General features: G+C 61.7%; 1 protein-coding gene across 12 annotated transcripts; it reads right to left on the bottom strand.

Moving 5' to 3' along the window:
• Positions 1-47: 47 nt before the first annotated feature.
• SSBP4 (single stranded DNA binding protein 4) lies at positions 48-16,385 on the bottom strand. Of its 12 annotated transcripts, none has more exons than XM_036311738.1 (19): positions 16,091-16,382; positions 7,448-7,520; positions 7,071-7,132; positions 6,903-6,987; positions 5,348-5,636; positions 3,578-3,667; positions 3,050-3,115; positions 2,777-2,836; positions 2,623-2,683; positions 2,402-2,469; positions 2,260-2,327; positions 1,954-1,999; positions 1,835-1,870; positions 1,697-1,751; positions 1,543-1,613; positions 1,389-1,467; positions 1,005-1,033; positions 674-897; positions 48-408 (listed from the first exon to the last, which is right to left on the bottom strand). In XM_036311738.1, exons 2-18 carry the CDS (start codon positions 7,507-7,509, stop codon positions 688-690), a joined length of 1,437 nt encoding a protein of 478 aa, XP_036167631.1. In that variant the 5' UTR covers positions 7,510-7,520; positions 16,091-16,382; the 3' UTR covers positions 48-408; positions 674-687. The 12 variants fall into 12 exon arrangements, 11 of the variants coding, with proteins under 11 accessions (XP_036167631.1, XP_036167633.1, XP_036167634.1 ...); XM_036311740.1 differs by having other exon boundaries at positions 790-897; positions 16,091-16,381; XM_036311741.1 differs by lacking the exon at positions 1,954-1,999 and having other exon boundaries at positions 1,835-1,841; positions 16,091-16,385.
• Between the last annotated feature and the right edge of the window lie 3,339 nt (positions 16,386-19,724).

Here is a 19,724-nt window from a genome sequence, read left to right as displayed (position 1 = left end):
GTGAAGGACGTGGCTACAAGCCAAAATGGAGTAATCTTGAGACCAGATACCAAAAACCAAAACAAGTTACATTTATTGATGGGTGCTCACCCCTTCCTGCCCAGGGGAAAGGAGGTCCAGAGGAGTCCCCCAGGACAAAGTAGAAACAGGTGAGGGTGGGGGTCGAGCCCATACAGAAAAGAGCATCTCTGAGGTCCTTGCGTTTTTGTTTTTAATAAAATGAGTCCTTCATGCGGGGCCTCCAAGCCTTGACCAGGAGTCCAGCTGCCCGAGGTGTGACCTCAGACCCTCCCCCTGCAGACCACCCTGGCCCCTGGCCCTTGGCAGGGGCTCTGGGCAGAGGAGGCGGCCAGCACTGGGCAAGGGGCTGCTGCCCCATCACACGCTCATGGTCATCCCAGGCGAGTACTGCGGAGAGACGAGGGGTGGCGCGCAAGGGGGAGGGGGGGCTCAGCTCCCGCCTAGGCTGGGACCCGCCCCCCAGGAAGAAGGACAAATGGACTGGGTGGGGCACAGGTGGAGAGGGGTAAGGAGCAGGAGTCCAAGTTAGGGAGGTGAGGCCCCTGGGGCGTGGTCACAGGGTGGGGGCAAGGTAGGCATGTGAGACCAGGACAGGGTGGGGGAAGGGGAAGGGGAAGGGGGGAGGGGAAGGATGCCGCGGCCGCCCCCCCACCTGGCCCGCCGCGGTCACGGTCTTGCTCTGGCCCCCCGGCCGCCCCGCCGGGGCCTGCCCGCCAGGCCCCTCCGGCCCGACGCCGCTGCAGGGGGGGAGTCGACGCAGTCGCTTACACTTTCGCTCGGGAATGGGTGCAGGAAAGTCCCGGTGGCCGCCATCTCGCCGTCATCCCGCGGGGTGCCGGGGGCAGTGCTCAGGCCGGCCACGGCGCCAGGGGAGCTCTGGGGGCAGCCGCAATCAGCGCAAGACTCCAGTCCTGACCCCACCGCCGCCGGGTCCCCTGCGCGGCCGCCCCACACCCCAGCTATGCCTGAGCGCGGCCCCTCACCTTCGGCAACCCGTCCATGTCGCCGGAGCCTGTGGACGACAGACACAAGGGGACACGGGGCTCGGCGTCTGAGCCGGGGTACACCACCTTTCCCTGAGCTCCACCTCCCTGCTCCCCTCTTCCCCCGCCCACCCTACCACGGCTGCACCCAACCCCTCAGCTCAGCCCACTGGGGGTCTGGAAGGAGGGCCTGAAGGGGTGTCCCCACGGTTTAGTTACTGGACCCTCACCCAGTGCAGCCCAAGCACTGAGTCGCCCAGGAAAGCTCAGGGCGCCACCCGATGCCCCTACAAGGAACACAGGTGGAGGAAAGGGGGGGCACTCAGTGAGAGCATGAGGCTAGCAAGGCAGCCTGTGGGGGTGGTTCCCAGGCCGCTTACTCACCCAGAGATCCGTTCACGTGGTGAGGTTCCAGCGTGCTCATGGCTGCCATAGGGCCCTCGGGGCCTGGGCCCAGTGGGAACTGTGGCAGAGGGGTGGTGTGGGACTCTGGCCACCTGCCACCAGAGCAGCCTCTACCCCACAACCCCGCACTTACGTTAGCCCTGCCAGCGCCTGGCCCCATGGGGTTCATGATGGTGTACATGTTCTCGCTGGAGTTGGTGGAGTCTGGGGAAGACGAGGCATGAAGGCCTGGGTGTGAGAGGCCTCCCTCAAGCACACCCTTCCCCTCGCCACCCAGGCCCTAGTACCTCCGGGGCTGGGCATGATGGGTGTGCCAGGGGGCCCACCACCTCCTGGAGGTCCCTGCATGTAGAGGCAGACAAAACATTAGGAAGGCCCTGCTGCCACCCTCTGAGTGATCAGCGTGGCCCCAGGCCCCCACTCACCGTGTAGCTGCCAGGGGAGGAGGCAGAATAGGGGATCTGGGGAGAGAGGCAGCTGTGAGCAGTCCGCCCACCGTCCCCCACACCCCTCACCCTACCCACTGCCCCACTCCCCGACTCACCGAGTTGCCACTGGGGCTGGCCCATGGGCCACGCACTCCGGGGCCCCTATTAGAGATGGCAGATGGAACCTAGAGCTGGACAAGCAGCACTCCTCCCCCGCCCCACACCTTGGGCCCCGAAACAGCAGATGTTGACTAAGTGCTAAGCACTTGAAAATCCCAACCCATCACTCACTGGCCTTCAGGCCTTACTTTTCCCACCCAACAGTGGAATAAGTAATATCCCAGGCTGTTGTGCTAATCCAGCCCAAGAAGCTGGGTGGTGGCCCCCATGGGCAGACTCCAGGGGTCCCTTTAGGGCCTTACATGTTCATTGTGGGCAGGCCTGGGCCAGCGAGGGAGTTGGGTGGGGGCCGCATGCCACTTCCATAGCTCTGTGAGGGGAAAGGGCCCTGAGTACAGGCCAAGAGGGGAGAGCCCCTGAAGCCCCCCTGGGCCCACCCCTTACCTGGGGCCCAACGCTGGCCATGCCCCGTGGAGGAGTCACCCTCTGCATCGGGCCCATGCTCGGATGCCCTGGGGTGGGAGCAAAGGGAGGTGGCTCAGGTTGGGACCACTCCGCAGTGTGGACACACACCTGGGGGAGCGGAGTGTACAGTGAGGCAGCGGAGATGGAGCATGAAAGCTGGGGTCCTGATGGTGAACCCCAGCTGGTGCTTCTCTACTCACCCTGAACACGCGGGGAGGGGTCCATGGCACCAGGGAGGGAGCCGGGTAGGCCCACAGGGGGCTGCAAAAGGGGCACGGCAGCAATGAGTGTGGGTGCCCTTCCCCCACCTAGCTCCTGCCACTCCCCTCCTCCAGTCTGCCTTCCCTCTCTCACCTGGCTCGGCATCCGCAGGGTGGGCCGGGGGCCCCCTGAGAACCTGGGTGACATGAAGGGCTGGAAGAAGTGGGCCAGGGGTCAGCACTGCCCCCTACCCACTCCCCTCTCCCCCCCAAAGCTACCTGGTTCCTGCTGTGCCCAGGCCCAGAGCCTGACTTACCCCATCTCCAGGCCTAGCCAACAAGCCCTAGTGGCTAGCTCCCGGTGTGTGTGAGCACAGAGGAGCGGGATGTGCATGGGCAAAGGGACAGGGGTGTCACAAGTCCTTACCTGAATGTGAGGCCCCATCATGGGGGTGTTGGGGTTGTGGGGGGGCAGCTGGGAGCCCAGGGGGCCCTAGGAGGACAGAACCAGGTGGGTTGGGAAGAGCTACTGTTTCCTGAGGCCCTGCTAAGTCTGGGCAAGGGAGGGGAAGTGGCAGTGTTGCCTAGAGGTGGGAGGGTGGGCCATTCACCTATCTGCAGGCTGGGGATGTCCCCTCCAGGAGGGGTCACGGGAGGGACCTGTGGCTCAGAGCACGCTCTGTGGGCCCAGGCACCCTGGCATGTACACACACAGGTCTAGTGTGCAGAGATCCCACCCTTCCTGCCCTGGGCTCAAACCCCGCAGCCCCTCCTTCGCTAGCCCCACCAAGGCCCGTACGTGCATCCCCGCTGCAGCCTTCCCAACCAGCTCCAGCCTGCCTGCCTCAGGGTTTCTCCCGAAGTGGGACCCACACCCATTGGCACCTGTGCCTGTCATTCTCTGACACATGTGCACCCAGAGTCAGGGGGACAAGGGCCCCAGCCCTGGCTGTACCTGGAAGAAGCCAGGTGCCATGGGGCCAGCTGCCATTGCATCGCTGGGGGCTATGCTCCCCATCACAGGGCTGGGGGCAGCGGCAGCGCTCTGCAGGGCGGGGGAGACATGAGGTGTGGTCAGGCCAGTTCTGCCCCAGCGTTCCCTCAGCAAGTAGCCAATCCCACAGAACAGGGCACCCAAGCCATCTGACCCTCTGTCCACGCAGGGGAGGATGGCTGGGGTCCTAGGAGACAGAACAGCTGCCCCTGTTCCCACCCCAGTTTAACACCCTAACAAGTCCACAGACTCTGACTTGCTGGGTGGCCTTGAAGAGGCTCTGCCTCCTTGCTGCACCTGAAAACCTGGAGGTGGTCAGGGCCGAGCCCGGCTGAGCCCATACAGCTCATGAAGGAGGACAGGGATCCAGAGATTCCCAGCCCTGAGTCCCAAGCTGAGGAATGTGGAGGTCGGAAAATGCCAACCATCCAGGACTGGCGTGCACTCAGTGATCCAGCACAGGCTGATGCTTTCCATCTGAACCCAACCTCCACTGGGTAGGGGCACCATCCCCTACCTACCCCAGGCCCTTCCCCACACACTTGGTGTCCTCCTGGCTGGCAAGGCAGCTTAGCTGGACCCCCAGCTCCACCCAACACACGCCAAATAAACAGACAAAAAGTCAGTCAACAGCTTGAAGATGTAACTCCCTCCCCAGGGTTCCTCCTCAGAGCAGCTGTGCAGACGACGACCCCTGCCCTCCCAGAAGAACTGGACTCTCTGGGTACAGTTTCCAGGCCCCCAATCTCTCTTCAGATGGAGGAGGGGAGAAGGCCAGGTGCTAGAGGGGCATTATCTTGTGGGCCAAGGGCAGAGATGCAGGGGGCAGGCTGACAAGTCACTTCCTCTGGTCAGGCGTGTCAGCTTTTGGGGACCCACAGAGCGGGGGGTGGGGGGAATGGAAGGCTAGTCTATAGGGCAGAGGGAACACATCAAAGGATAGGGAAGGGCACTGAGTAGCGGGCACTTTTCTGGGGGCCCCTCCTCTCCTGTCTGCATCACCCATCCTCCCCCCAAAGCCCCAGGAGTAAGCGGGGAGTCTGTCTTCATCACTGCTGTTCCTGAGGCTGGCACAAGCCAACACCAGGGTTCTCAGGAATTTGTGGAACGGCAGCCATTCGGACTCAGAAGAATTCAGCACTAACCCTGCCGCACAGGAGTGGGGCAAGGGGCTCCTGAAGACACGCCCCACCCTAAACGAACTGCAGCCCGGCACCCTTCCTGCTCCTTCTCAAAGGTCTGCCTCCACAGGACTCCTGCCAGGCCCCAGGCGGGGGGGACTGGGAGAGCCTCCCCAGACCTACAGTGGCGAAGGGCGTTCCCAGGCCCAGCACAGGTCACTCATCTGAAAGCCCAAGCAACGCTGAGGGTAGCGGTGGGGGAGACAAAGCTCTCAGCCCCTGGGGCCCCCTGCCGCCACCCCACTACCGCACAGCACACAGCCCAACAGCCTGCAGCAGCTACTCTGGCAGGCACCGCTTTGGGGGCTGTAGGGGGACACATTCTGTGCTCTGGGTCTGTCCACCCACACTGCCTACCCAATAGGCACAGCAGACGCCAGAGCATTTCCTGGTCAGGGAGGAGAGGGCGGTGGAGGTTGGAAGGCTGCAAGCAGAACTCAGGACCACGAGGGGGAAGGTATGGTGTACCCCACACCACTGTGGCTCCCCAACTCTAGGCCTGGAAGGGTTAATACATAGCCTCCCTGGGTCCCCTGCATCAATCATTCACCCAAAAGCACCCAGCCAGCATTGCCACCACAACTAGCTGGTGTGCTGGCTGGTGTGCTGGCTGGTGTGCTGGCTGGTGTGCTGGCTGGTGTGCTGGCTGGTGTGCTGGCTGGTGTGCTGGCTGGTGTGCTGGCTGGTGTGCTGGCTGGTGTGCTGGCTGGTGTGCTGGCTGGTGTGCTGGCTGGTGTGCTGGCTGGTGTGCTGGCTGGTGTGCTGGCTGGTGTGCTGGCTGGTGTGCTGGCTGGTGTGCTGGCTGGTGTGCTGGCGTTTCTTGGAGATGCTCGAATGGCCTGGTGGGGGTGGGGAGTGGCAGGGGTGGGGAGTGTGTGTGGGGGAAGGGCTGGAGGCCCCCTAGGAGGGCAGGCAAGATGTCTCCAACTAGAGTGGGAGCTGCAGGGACCCATCACCCTCCGCACCCCCACTGCTGTGCCTACACGGGTTCCCCCAGGCGCCCTGCTGCCATGGTAACGGGTGCGCACAGGGAAGCACATGCACACGAATGTGGAACCCTAGTGTCTCATCCTCCCAGGAGGCCCCAGAAGTCATCAGACTCAGGTGGGGGCCAGAGCCGTGAGGGGAATGGCCCCAGGGACAACGAAGAGGCACAAGGAGGGACACAGCTCCAGGCACCCCTGAGCCCCAGGTCTGGCAGAACTGCACAAATGCACAGAGGGATTTGATGAGGGCGAAAGCAGGGACCCCGGCTTCCATGCATGCACATACAGTGTACGTGGGGCAACTTCCGGGACATGTGAACCCCTAACCCTCTTGCACCCCGGCCCTGCAGAGCCCTGGGTTGAGGTGCCATTGCAAAGAGAGAGGTGGGGGCAGCTACACCCTGGGAGGCCTGAGGGAAAGAGGTGAGGGCACCAGCTGGGTGCACAGGAGGAGGGGGCCGTACCTCCCTCGGAAGCTGGCTGCGTCCCTGCCTGGCCTTGGGCCCACAGCCTGGGAGGTGGAGAGGCAGGGCCAGCTGACCTCCCTGGTCTGCCCCTGACCTCTCTGAGGGGCCAGGGTGAAGAGGATAAAGGCAGAGGGGATGCCACCCATCCCCTCATGTCACTCCTCCCCCCAGGCTCTGCTAGTAAACAGGCCTCTGGTGCTGCCCCTCCCCCATCAACCAAGAGGGAAACCGAGGCCAAAGCGGTGAGTTAGCAGCCCAGTCACAGAACAAGGTCAGGAAGTGTCCCGGGTGGTGTCAGCTAAACCCCCGAGACCCTGGCTCGGCTCCTGCCTCAGGAGGCTCAGAAAGGCCAGGGCAGCAGGGACAGGTGGTGGTGGAGGCAGGAGCTACTGTCTGTCTAGCCTGGACCAGGGACTCAAGTGAAGAGGACGAGGAGGGCCTGGCCTCAGGAAGGTGTGGGGGCTCCCGTGCAGCGGAATGAGCCTCCCTGTGAGTGACCGGAGGCCCAGCGGAGGACACAGGAACCCAGGCGCTCAGCCTCCTAAGCAAACCCACAGGCCACGCACCCTCCCATCCCCGCCCCCGCCCCCGCCCCCGCCCCAGGCCCAGGCCCGCCACCTTGCCCGTGCCGGGTCCCTGGGGCGGGACTCACGTAGTCCTGGAAGGCCTTGGCCTCACTGGAGTGCTCACATGCCTCTCTGCGGTCAGGCGCTGCGCAGTACAAGTCCCAGAACACGCTGTGGGCGGCAGGAGATGATGGTTTTCCCACACGCCCCCCCCACCCCCCTCCACAGCCTGCCCAGGCCAGCCCCACACGCACCACCACCAGGAATGCAGGAAACCTGGGGGCTCCCCCAGCGTGATGTTCTTCTCCCATCGGATCTGCACGGGAGAAGGAAGGCAGGTGAGGAGCTGCTGCCCAGGCTGCTAGACCCGCCAACCCACCTCAGGCAGGGAACACGGGCCAGGGGCCAGCGGGCCAGAGCAAGGTAGCTGGGCAGGGACAACTGGGTACAGCAAGGGCAGAGGAGTGAAAAGCAGATCCTCAGATGGGCAGACGGACGCCTCTATGCCAGCCGCCGAGCCTGACCCACCCCAGCCCTCAGTGCCTGGGGCCTTCAGGGGCACCACCACTGGAGCCCTGACAGAAGCCGGAGGAGAGGACCCTGGGGTAGGGTAGAGGCAGGGCCCGCTTACCTCAGACAGAAAGGTCTGTGCTGACTTCTGGGCACCGATGTGCAGCAGGTACTCATACACATACAGCGCCAACCTGCAGGCCGGGTGGAAGTGGCTCAGGCTCTCAGGAGGCCCGGGGTCTGGTCAGCCTCAAACCCCGCCCCCAGGGTTCCTGGAGGGGCTCTCAGGCCAGGCACCTGCCTTCCGTGGGGCAGGTGGAGACCAGGGGGAGGGGGCCCACACTGAGTCCTCACTGCACCCACCCCCAGCCTCACATTAGTCCCCCAAATGCCCCATCGCCTCCACCCTCACAGGAGATGGCCTCCTCCCTAGTTTCTCAGCCTGGCCAACTCCTACACATCCATCAATACCCAGACGGTAGGCCCCTCCTCTAGGCAACACTGCCAGCAGCCACAAACCCCCATTTCCAGGCCCAATCCTGGTCAGTCCAATACTCCTTTGTGGACCAAGTCCTAGCCCATCCTACTGATGCCAAGACCCCAGAGCAGCCTTGGCCCCGGGAGGTCTTCTGCCTGGAGAAAGGGCTCCTGGGTGTCACTCCTGACTGCGCGACGTGGGGCCTCTCAGCAGACACCCTGAGCCGTGCACACGGCACCAGCACCCACTCACTCCCAGTCTTGCCTGCTGAGGCCTTCCTCCTCCAGGTGTCCCTGGGCCCCATCCTCTTCCTGGAGATCCCTGTCTGCCAACTCTGTACCAGCCCCCAGGAAGTCTGGGGCACTGTGGGTGGGTGAGGGGAGATGGGGCCAGCAGTTCCATTCAGCTGCCAAACACCCAAAGTGCTTGGTATGCCCCCCCCCCCCCCCCAAAACTCAGCAGCTGCCCAACCCAAGAGCATGGGCCACTTGCCAACCAGCAGCGCCCTCTGCAGGCCACACAGGAAAGCCTGCAGGCCTCCCAGGCCATACAGCCTCCCAGGCCTCTCCATCCTCTGCCTCCACCTCTGCTTCCCCTCCCATCTGTCTTCTATACCAGCTGGCAGAGGGACAAGATCCAGCCCCTAGCTATTCCAAAGCCATCCACTCCACCGGCATGGCCCCTCTGGGAGCCCCAGGATCCTCCTCCTGCCCAGCGAGGACTCAGGAGGGCTGGGGGAGGGGCTCTGGATCCAAGACCTTAGACTCCCCAAGGGCAGGCCGGAGCCTCCCACTTAACTGGCCACTCACCCCTGGCTGCTCGCCCCATCTGAAAATAAACTTGTTTGGACTCATCCTCCTGCTCTCTGACCCTTCCCAGCCAGGCTCCGCACCCATCAGACGCCCCTGCCAGCTCCAGCCCTCTGTCCTGCCCCCAGGACCTGCCCCATACATCTGCCCTTACACTGAATCCTCTTCCTTCCTTCCTCCATCCATCCATTCATTCATTCATTCAACAAACATTTGCCCAACAGCGCCTTGTGTAGTGAACACTACAGACCCCTGTCCCGCTGGAGGCTTGCTGCCTGTGAGGAGGAACAGTGGAGCAACAACACAAGGAGGCAAGTTATAAGGTGAGCTGGAAGGCGGTGTGCACTAAGGAAGGACAAGGGGGGGTGCAGCAGTTCTCTGAGCCTGGCCACAGTCTGCACCACGCCACCACCCTCCTCTTGGCAGTGCCTCCAGCCCAGGACCCCCCCGATTCCGAAGCTGCACCCTCCAGCAATCTCCAGCGTCTGCCCCTCTCCAGCCCAATCGTCTTCCCAGCCCCTTGTACCCCAAGCTCCCCTGTCCAACTCACTCCTGTGATTCCTCCCCTTCTAGGGCAGCGATGGCGAACCTATGACACGCGTGTCAGAGGTGACACACGAACTCATTTTTTGGTTGATTTTTCTTTGTTAAATGGCGTTTAAATATATAAAATAAATATCAAAAATATATGTCTTTGTTTTACTATGGTTGCAAATATCAAAACATTTCTATATGTGACACGGCACCAGAGTTAAGTTAGGGTTTTTCAAAATGCTGACACGCCAAGCTCAAAAGGTTCGCCATCACTGTTCTAGAGGCTTCCTGAGCCTTCTCAAGTGGCCTGCATCCCCAGGCCCACATCCACTGGCGAAAGAATGGATATGAAAAGCCCAGATCTGCTCACTGTGCCCCCCTCTGGGCGAAGAGAGCAGCTAGGGTTCCAGCAGGGCCCCTGCCCACTTTGGGGTCAGTGCAGGAGCAGTGAAGACCAGGGGAATAGACACCAGAGACGGGTAGCAAGATGGAGTTAGCTGGGGGTTCAGGGCGGGAGGAGGGCATGGGCTACCGCATACCCAGGAGCAGAAGGCTTTTAAAGAAGCGGCCCTTGGTCCCACCACATTGGCCCACGGCTCCAGGCTGCCAGCCTACCAGGTCCCCCCGTTTCCCCTGGCCCTGGACTGTCCAGTGGTGGCATCTGACTCAGGAAACGGGTCGAGGAGCCACTCTGCCTGCTCTCCTCCCCATCAGCCCAGTCCTCTCCTTTCCTCTCTCTAGGCCAGCGGCCCCCAGCCCTTTGGACCTCATGGGCCACGGGTTGGCGACCGCTGCTCCAGGTGACCGCCCTCCTGCTTTGATGGCATCTTCACACAACACACAGCGCGCTCCAGCCTGGCCTTCCTGAGCTTGGGCCCACTATCCACATGGCATCTACAGGCCCGACCTGGCCCAGTGATGGGGAACCTTCTGAGCTCGGCGTGTCAGCATTTTGAAAAACCCTAACTTAACTCTGGTGCCGTGTCATATATAGAAATTTTTTGATATTTGCAACCATAGTAAAACAAAGACTTATATTTTTGATATTTATTTTATATATTTAAATGCCATTTAACAAAGACAAATCAACCAAAAAAATGAGTTCGCGTGTCACCTCTGACACGCGTGTCACAGGTTCGCCATCACTGCCCTGGCCGGTTTGGCTCAGTGGATAGAGCGTCGGCCTGCAGACTGAAGGGTCCCAGGTTCAATTCCGAGTCAGGGCACATGCCCTGGTTGTGGGCTCGATCCCCAGTAGGGGGCGTGCAGGAGGCAGCTGACAATGATTCCCTCTCATCATTGATGTTTCTCTCTCTCCCTTCCTCTCTGAAATCAATAAAAATGTATATAAATAAATAAATAAATAAAGGCCCAACCTCAACTTGCCCCCACCACAGTCCTGCCCCCCCCACTCCCGCCCCTGCCTCCCACCTCTACCTGTGTGGTCCAACCTGGGTGGTTCGGCCTTGGCTCACAGAGGTGTGGTGCATGCTGTCCCCTGAGATCAAGACAGCTGCACTTATTAAATTGGGTAAAATCTTAAGGAGAAAGTTCTCTCCTGCCATCTCTAACACACACCTGGTCCAGGCCACTGTCTCCCTTACCTGAATTTTGACAGGACCCTCCAATGGCTACTCTCTCCCAGCCCCTAGAATCTACACACACACACACACACACACACACACACACACACACCCCGACAGCATTCCTCGCTAGACCCTCCGGTGCCCCCCACACACACACTGGCCACCCTCTATGCCAGGGCCTTGGCACAGGCTACTGCCCTGCCTGGGGCACTTCACCTAGAGACCTGCATGGCTCCCATGGCACCTGTCAGAGGCTCCCCGTTACCCCTAACCTCCGTCCTGCCCAATTCCTCCCTATCGTCTTACCTATCTCCACTTGACACATTTCTGCTCACTGCCTCAAGCCCCCACTGACCTGTAGCTGGGAGGGCAGGGACCCCGTCTCTTTCCCTCCCTGCTAAGCTCACAAGAGGTGGACTGAGATGGTCAGTGAGCACTGTTTGGATGTTAAGCATTTGGGGTTTTACCCCAAGAGCAAAGAGCAGCCAAAGATTCTCATAGTGTTGGTACTTTAATTTTTACCAGGATTAAGTCTCAGGGAGGAATTCTGAGCTGTTTTCTTGTTTTTGGTGTAAAGTTTTGAAGCCGGGACATTTGGCCAGGTTGTTTCAGGACCTCTGGGGAGGACTTCTGGCCTCTGACCATCCAGGTTCTGAGCTCATTACAAGGAAGGGCAGGGCTCTAGAGCCAAATCCCGGCTAAACAAATGGCCTGTAGGAAAAAGAGCCCACGGGTGTGGCTCAATGACTGAGCACCCACCTATGAACAAGGAGGTCGCAGTTTGATTCCAGGTCAGGGCACCTGCCGGGTGCAGACTGGATCCCCAGTGGGGGCATTCAGGAGGCAGCCCATCGATGACTCTCTCTCATCACTGGTGTTTCTATCTCTCTCTCCCTCTCCCTTCCTCTGAAATCAATAAAAAAAACATATTGAAAGAATAAGAGCCCACCCAATGGAGCCCACCCAGGGAGCAGAGGGTGTCTCCAGAGAGGCCCTCCCTGGAGATGGAGCAGTGACTTGGAGGAGATGGGGTGCCTGGCCCTGGGGCGCTCAAGGGAGAAGCACACACGGGCTGTGCAGGGAAGTGGTGACATAGTGATCTGTTAAAGCCTTATGAACTAAAATGCAGCACCACCACCATAATTATCAGGAATTGCCATAATTATCAGGAATTAGGGTAACGAGTGCTCCCTGCTCAGTGCCCCCCCCCCCCCTCGAAGCCCATGGATGCCCACGCTGCTGGGGGCAGTGAGACCAGCTACTCACAGCCTGTGTCACCCCCACCCCATCTAATCAACCAGCCAGTTCTCACTGATGCCCCCCAAAGGGACTCTCCAGCCCACACATTTCCTCCCTCCTCTCTGCCACCCTCAAGGCCAGGCCTTCAGCTATCTCTTGCCAGGGTGGTGGCTATCCTCATCCGCCTCTGGGGGCCTCTGCTGCCTACGGCCTTTCTCCCACCCAGTGGCCAGTGACAACCCACCCCCTTACAGAGTCCATGCCCGCCCCCCCGCCTCCCATTCTCTTCCCAGATGCCTCCTCTTCTCAAGCCCTTCCCCGAGGCTTTCCTGTGCCCACTGCCTCCGCTCAGCCTCCAGGAGTTTCCTCCCCAAGAGTCTCTTACCTGCGCCCTCACCAACAAGGTGCCCACACCTGGTCACACCTGGAAGCAGGGACGGACACACAGGTGACTCTCTCACCTGCTGGGCTATAAACAAACTCCATGGCTATGTGTGACCCCAAAACCAATCCCAGGAGAAACACACAAGGTGCTTAGCAACACCGACCATGGTTGTCATTTGTGGGCCTAGTCTAAAACCACCTGCCAGGGCAAAAGCGCTCGAGGAGCTCACACCCACAGCAGACCTCTAGACTTCTCCCCCCAGTTCACAAAGACAGGGCCTCTGAGGCAGAAGTGGAGCAATGCAAAGGGGACAGAGGGGCCTCCAACTTAGCCCTGTCACCTTCATCCCCAAGTTAAAAAGACCCAAGCCCTGGCCTGTGGGGCTCAGTGGTCTGAGCGTTGTCCCATGTGCCAGAAGGTCACTGATTCGACTTCCGGTCAGGGCACATACCCAGGTTGCCGGCTTGATCCCCAGTGGGGGTGTGCAGGAGGCAGCCCATCGATGTTTCTCTCTTTCCCTCTCCCTTCCTCTCTCTCTAAAGTAAAAAAATAAAAAATAAACCATTTAAAAAGTAATAATAAAAGGACCCAAACCAACTACAAATGCAAGTACTAGTTCATTCCAGGTGGCAGCCATTCACGGGCTTCACCACAGGCTGCAAGTATTTGCCATTGACAGAACAGGCTGAGCCTTGACACGAGTAGCCCACTAGGACCCCAGCTCCCTCTCACCCTCCAGGCCACCCCATCGCTGCACTTTTAGACTTTGCTGTGCATCCCCGAGGGCAGGGACCCCCAGGCAGAGTCTGTTTCTGAGGCCGTCTGACCCAGACCCCACACTGAGACGGGATCAGCAGGAAGGAGAGGAAAGCACAGTCCAGGAGAGCCAGGGCGGCTCCTCCACTCCATTTCGCAGAGGAGGAAACCGAGGCCGAGACAGGAAGTGGCTTCGTTGGTGGCTGCGTATGCAGGGACCTCTACCTGCAGCCGCTTACCCAGTCCTTGTGATAATCCTGCAAGGCCAGCAGGCCACGTCTCAAAAGCAGCCAGGCTACCTCGCTAGTGCTTCGGAGCTTGGCAGGTCACTTCCTCTCCAGGCCCTGGCATCCCCTTCGGTGAAACAGGGGATGCAACCACGTGGTGTTTCCCAAACTTTAACAGCAGAGCCCCATCCCCAAACCAACATTCCTCCAGGACCCTCTACAGGAAACAGATGAGTGCAGGATGGCTCTGGCCAAAAGGGGACTGGGGCATCTCTGGCCTCCACGGGAGATGTTTCTGCAGACTCCCCCATCGCTGAGACCCTCTGTTGGGCAGGCTAAGGAGTGAGGGCATGAGGGGGAAGGGACCAGGATTCAGATAACCCCCTCCGTCTCCAGCCCTGGCCAAGAGTCAAGGCCAGGTTCAAAAAATCAAATCTCTCCTGGGATGTCTGATGGGATTGAAACCCAACTCCCAACCCCACTACCTTCAGCTCAAATCTCTGATTCTCTCCCTTCTTTGCTCTCCACAGCCACACATAAGCTGCCATCATCAGCTTTTTAAAAAAAATATTTTATATATATATATTTTTTTATTGATTTGAGAGGAAGGGAGGAGAGCTAGAGATAGAAACATCAATGATGAGAGAGAACCATCAATTGGCTGCCTCCTGCATGCCCCGCACTGGGGATTGAGCAACCCTTGACCGGAATCAAACCCGGGACCCTTCAGTCCCCAGGCTGATGCTCTATCCACTGAGCCAAACCAGCCAGGGCCATCATCAGCTCTTACCCAGATTATTGTGCCCACTTCCCCCAGACCCCCTGGCCTCTACCCCTGACCCCCTATAAGCCACACTCCACATGGGAGCTGGAGTGCACTTTCACACACACAAGCCCCTCTGGCCCACAGAGCCCTCAAGGACTGCTCTTCCCCCACCAGGGCACCAGCCCAGCTCCTCTGCCAGGCCTCATCCCAGGGCCTTTGCACTTGCGGTGCCCTCAGCCGCCTACTCTTCCTCCAGGCCTCTGCACAGCCCCCTCATACTTTACTATCACCCGCTTTCCTCCTTTGCTTTCTTCATAGAATATCAAGATCATCCCTCTACTTGGCCTCCCATTGATTTGCCCAGGTAACTCGCCGCCTGCCTCCATGCTAGGATGCGGGACTCTTCGGGGCTGGGGCCTGCCTTCCCAACTACCACACTCTACCCAGACCCCAAAACCAGTGTAAGAAGATGCCCAGGGACACACCAGGACCCCCAGGGATGGGGTGGCAACGCCAGGCATGCTCTCTCCCAAGCTGGGCAGGAGCCACATGCCAGTTTCAAAAAGTCTTTGTGCTTAAAGGGGCTCGAAAATGGAACCCAACCTCCAAACTGTGCAGATGGGCAAGGAAGGCCTGAAAGGCAGTGATCTGCCTGGCATCTTCTGGGTAGAAGACTCTCTTCTCCAAAATGGCCCCAAAGTTGGGCAGAGAATGGCCTTGTCCCTGTGGAGGGGAGGGGCGGTCCCATTGTTAGCTCAGGTAGAAGAGCAGGACGAGAGAGGGGTGCTGCAGGCCCACACCCAGGGCTCCTCTGCCCGGACAGCCAAGTCCTCCCTCTTGGCCTGGCCCTCCAGGAGCGTCATGGTGGGACCTCTCCATCAGGACTCCGCCTCCTCGCTGTCCTGTTTCCCATCAAGGCCACTGGAGGTGCCTGGATTTCTTAGGATCCTGCGACTACTAGGCCATTGGCCATCAGCCATGGGAAGCCTTCCCTCCTGCAGGCATCTTCCCTGGCACTTTAACAAAACTGCCGGCCACCCGGTGCCCTTGCGAAGGAAGGTCGCAGCTCCAAGCACCTTTCCAGCTCTCCCCCACACTAAGAGATGGCACTGATGATCCTCTTGCATTGCTCTGGGAAGGAAAATGCGCCTGGGCGCGGGGCGCGCCTTTGCCCAAAGCCACAGAGACGGTAAGTGGCAATGCCAGCTGCAGGCTGCCGCCAGGCCCAGACCAAGCTCCCAGTTTTGAGGGCCCCCAGCCCGCACCCGCTGAGGGTCTGGGAGTTAGTGCTGCCCTCCCACCCGCTCAAGAGCACCCCGTGTCCAGGACCCAACGCCACACCCAGCAAGAGGAGGGGCTTCTGGGCGCCGACACCCCGGGGCTCGGCTGCAGGACTGAGCCTTGGGGCCTCTCAGGGGTCCCCCTCAGCTGCCAGGACAGGTGGCCTCTCAACCTCTCCAAGAGGCGCGAGGGTCCAGAAAGGCCAGCCGACCGGCCCTGCAAACGCCCCCTGGAGAGTGCGCCCGCAACCGCGCTCACTCAAGCTGCTGCCGTCGGGGAGCCCTCGCGACCCCCAGTGCCGCTCGGACCTCGCACGCCCCCTCAAAAGTCACGCCCTCGGGCCTCGCGCGTCCCCGCAAACCGCCCAGCCCTTCACGCCGCTGGGGCGCCTCGCGGCCCTCGAGTGTAGCGCGCCCCCCGCCCCCCGTAAACTCACACCCCTCAACTCTCAGGACCTCGCAGGTCCCGCACGCCCTCTCCAACCTTCCCGCTTCCTGCGCCCCTGACCCCCCGAGGCTCGCGGCCCCCTCCAGTCTTGCGCCCCTCGGGTCTCGCGCTCCCTCGCAAGTCTCGCGGCCCCTTCACCGCACTCGGGTCCCTCCCGTCCGGCAGCCCGCGCCCACGTGCCCCTCGCAGCGCGCGCCGGCGCTGGGGCCCACGGCACCCGCGGGGCCGCCGAGCTCCGCCCCCGGCCCCGACTCACTTCTCCCGGGCCTGACTGTCGGAGGGCACGGCCGCGCTCTTGCCCCCTTTGGCGTACATAATGCTCCGCGCCGCCGCCGCCGGGGCCCACACCTGTCAGGCGGCGCGGCTGGCCGCGCTCGTCGTCGCCATAGCTACCCGCGCCCCGCGCCTCACCGCCCCGCGCCCTGCGCAGGCACCGCGGGCAGCATCCGCGCGGGGGAGCCCACACGGCGGCGGCGGCACCAGCTTCAGCCGCGGGTTTATTTTCTTCCTCTCTTCCCACAGCGCGGGCTGTTCCGGGAAGCGCGCGCCCCCTCCTCCCGCCGCGCGCGCCCCCGCCCGCCACCTCCCTGCCGCCCGCGGGCGCCGCTCTTAAAGGGGCGATGGCGGGCGCGCGGGTGGGTCCCGCCGCTGGAACCGCGGGCCGGCGCGCACGCGCAGGGCGTGTGTGTGTGTGTGTGTGTGTGTGTGTGTGTGTGTGTGTGTGTTGTGTGCACGCGCAGGGCCGTGTGTGTGTGTGTGTGTGTGTGGCGTGTGTGTGTGTGCACGCGCAGGGCCCGTGTGTGTGTGTGTGTGTGTGTGTGTGTTGTGTGCACGCGCAGGGCCGTGTGTGTGTGTGTGTGTGTGTGTGTGTGTGTGGCGTGTGTGTGTGTGCACGCGCAGGGCCCGTGTGTGTGTGTGTGTGTGTGTGTGTGTGTTGTGTGCACGCGCAGGGCCGTGTGTGTGTGTGTGTGTGTGTGTGTGTGTGGCGTGTGTGTGTGTGCACGCGCAGGGCCCGTGTGTGTGTGTGTGTGTGTGTGTGTGTGTGTGTGTGTGTGTAGTGGCCCCATAACATCTCAGGACACACAGTGGGACACAGCTGATTAAGGCTATGCGCGCGCGCGCACACACACACACACACACACACACGCGCGCCTCAGGACCAGCCACCCAATTTACACACCCGGGAACACAATCTCAGACCCTGGCACAACTCCTGCGGTGGGCATCACACTGAGTGTGTCATCCCGCAGGGCCCCTCACTCGGCTCCCCCTCACCCGGGAACATGCCGTTACACAGAGGGCGGCACAAAGCCCGGCAGTGGGGGTCACAGAAGAGCGAGACGCATCCCGCTCACATGGGCACAGCCACCCACAGCTTCCAGCAGCGGGGAGAGAGCCCAGGGCAGCTGTTCACACTCGCCTGGCGCTCCCTCAGCTCCTGCGGGCTCTGTGCTTGCACCTGGGGTTTCACCGAGCCTGTGGACCCCACAGCCACACACCACACAACACAGACATCCCACATGGACAGGCTCCTGGGGTCCACAGGCCAGACCCTGGGGGCCATCGTGCACTGCTTCACAGTCACCCTCTGTTAGTGTAGGTGCTGGGGGCTGTCGCTGGTGAGGCCTCAGTCTCAGTGTTGCCGACTGTAAATGAGGCTCCAACCACCTTTAATTGTCCCTCTGCAGGAACTAAGGGTGCAGACAGTGGGTGCCCCCTTCCCCCTCCTGGGCCCTCTGACCCCAGGGGCACGCAGAGCAGTTAGGGGCAGTCGCTGAGACAAGGGCACCAAGGCAGGAGAGCCTGGGTCCGGTGGAGGCCTGTGCCGGGCACCTGCGGGCTGCGTTAGCAGACGGGGGTGGTGGGGGTGGGAGGGATGGGGGGTGGGGGTGGGGGCGGCAGGAGGGGGCGGGGCGAAGTGGCCCAGTTGTGTGACTCCAAGTCTGGCTGTTTCTATGACTATTGGCCGTGGGTGGGATTTTTGTTTTTGTTTTTTGCTGTGCAACTACGGCGAGTGTGTGTGTTCACGTTCCTGTGCGAGCGCCCACGAGCATCACTGCGCCCGGGGTGTGGGCAGGCATCCAGCGAAGGTCCGGCCCGGGACTCTGCGGCAGCGTGTGTGTCCGTGGCGAGTGTGGGGGCCGAGGGACGCGGCGTCAGGTTGTGTGCACTTGTGTGTGCGCGCGCGTGCGTGTGCCTCCGCGCGTGGGTGGATTGGGACCTGTGGTGTGTGGTTGTGCACTCGTTTCCTGTGTCGTGTATTTGTCTTGAGGGGGACGCCCCCTCCCGCTGCCTGTGGAACCCCCATTATGCCTCCCTCTCTGAGGCCGCCCCCCAGTACAGGATTCCCCTGCCACCACTCAGGCTGCAGGCGGGCGGGAAGTGGGGAGCCGCTGGGGTTCCAGACAGGCGAAGAGGAAGGGAGGGGCCAGGCCGGCCCCAGCCCCGCCTCCATCCCGAGGGGCCCGGGTCAGGGGGACGGGGGACGCCGGCCCTACCCATTTCCTGTCCAGCTGGCCGTCCCCTCCCCCAGCTTCCTCTCCCGTGGGCCTCCCGAGCCCGGCCGGCGCGGAGGAGGGGCCCGAGCTCCGGGCTGATGGGGGCGCGGCCAACATTCTTGGGTCCTGCCTGGAGATGGGGACTCTCCAGCGCCCGGCGGGGGCCAGGACAGCCTCTTCCTAATGCCCACTCCCACCACCAGTCTCCAGCGCCTGCTCCCCACGAGCGCACCGAGAGGGTGTCCCCACCCGAGTCACACGTGTTGTGACAGCTGAGGCTCCCGGGCCCCGCAAACGCTCCTCTCGACACCCCCCCCCCCCCCCCCCCGTTTATCTCCCAGTGCTCCGTGGCTCCCCGGGATTCTGTGTGCCCTGGGCAGGTCCCTCGTCCTTTCTGAGCCTTGGTTCCTTGAGTCTCCACAACATTTATTGAGCGCCTGCTGTGTACCGGCTCTCGGGACTCGGTCGCTCGGGGAGTAGCGGGCATGATGGGGAAGGAGAATGATGAAAAGCTGGAGAGTCGGTGGGACAATTTCACCGAGTGCCACGTGCTGGGCCGGGGGCGGGGGGTCTCCGGTGGAGGGGGACAGGACGACGGCAGGGTCGGCCAGGCTCTGGAGGAGGGAGAGGGGGGGAGGCGCCCGCTGCCCCGCGAGCTGCGGAGGGGGAGGCGGGCGGGAGCGGCCAAGCGCGGTTCTCATGGCAACGGGACGGATCTCCAAACACAACCTCGGCGCCGGCGGAAAAGCCCTAGAACAGCGGGCGTTGGGCCCCCACGCGGCGTCTGGGAAGCTGAGCTGCGCGCACATCCAACCGCGGCGCACGCATTGCAAGAGCAGAACCTGCAGAAAGAGCCCCACCCACCCACCCACCCATGCGAGGGTGGGCACGGGAAACACATGTTTTAATGAGGGTAGAAGTGGATTTGAACGGTCTGGAAGCAGGATGTTCACACGGCAGCCACAGCAAGTGCAAAAGCCCCGAGGTGGGCACGGAGTTCAGGTGTGAGAGGCAGAGCGAGGAGGGCTGCGTAGCTTAGCTGGAGCAGGGGAATGATGGGGGGGTGGGGGGGGTGCAGAGGAGCCGAAGGGGTTGGGGTTTGTTCTAAAAGAAATAGGAAGCCACAGGAAGCTGTGGAGGGCCTAGGGGCGGGGTTTTAAGAAGCTACTTGAGGCTGAGCAGTAGATCGGGAGGCCTAGGTAGACAGGGGCCATGGGCCTGGTCAAGGGGCCCAGGAGTGGGGTCGTCAGCAAGGAGGTGAAGGGTCAAGACTGGATCCCAGACCTGCGACCCCTTCGCAGTCTAGGGCCCACCGTGTGTGGCTGAGTGTGGGGACTGCAGCCCTGAGCTGGGTCTCTAGGGACCACCAACGACCCCCATACCCCTCCCCCG

The sequence above is a fragment of the Myotis myotis genome, unplaced genomic scaffold, assembly GCF_014108235.1.
Source record: "Myotis myotis isolate mMyoMyo1 unplaced genomic scaffold, mMyoMyo1.p scaffold_m19_p_6, whole genome shotgun sequence".
In the NCBI taxonomy this organism is placed as follows: domain Eukaryota; kingdom Metazoa; phylum Chordata; class Mammalia; order Chiroptera; family Vespertilionidae; genus Myotis; species Myotis myotis.
This window is presented reverse-complemented; position numbering and strand designations above follow the sequence as displayed.

Bases quoted from the DNA above. Each gene is read 5' to 3' on its own strand.
- SSBP4 (XM_036311738.1), bottom strand. From the start codon at position 7,509: ATGTGTATGAGTACCTGCTGCACATCGGTGCCCAGAAGTCAGCACAGA. The intron at 7,133-7,447 runs GTAAGCGGGCCC...TCTCCCGTGCAG, and splicing joins CACAGACCTTTCTGTCTGAG to ATCCGATGGGAGAAGAACAT. The intron at 1,752-1,834 runs GTGAGTGGGGGC...CTCTACATGCAG, and splicing joins CCTCCCCTGGCAGCTACACG to GGACCTCCAGGAGGTGGTGG.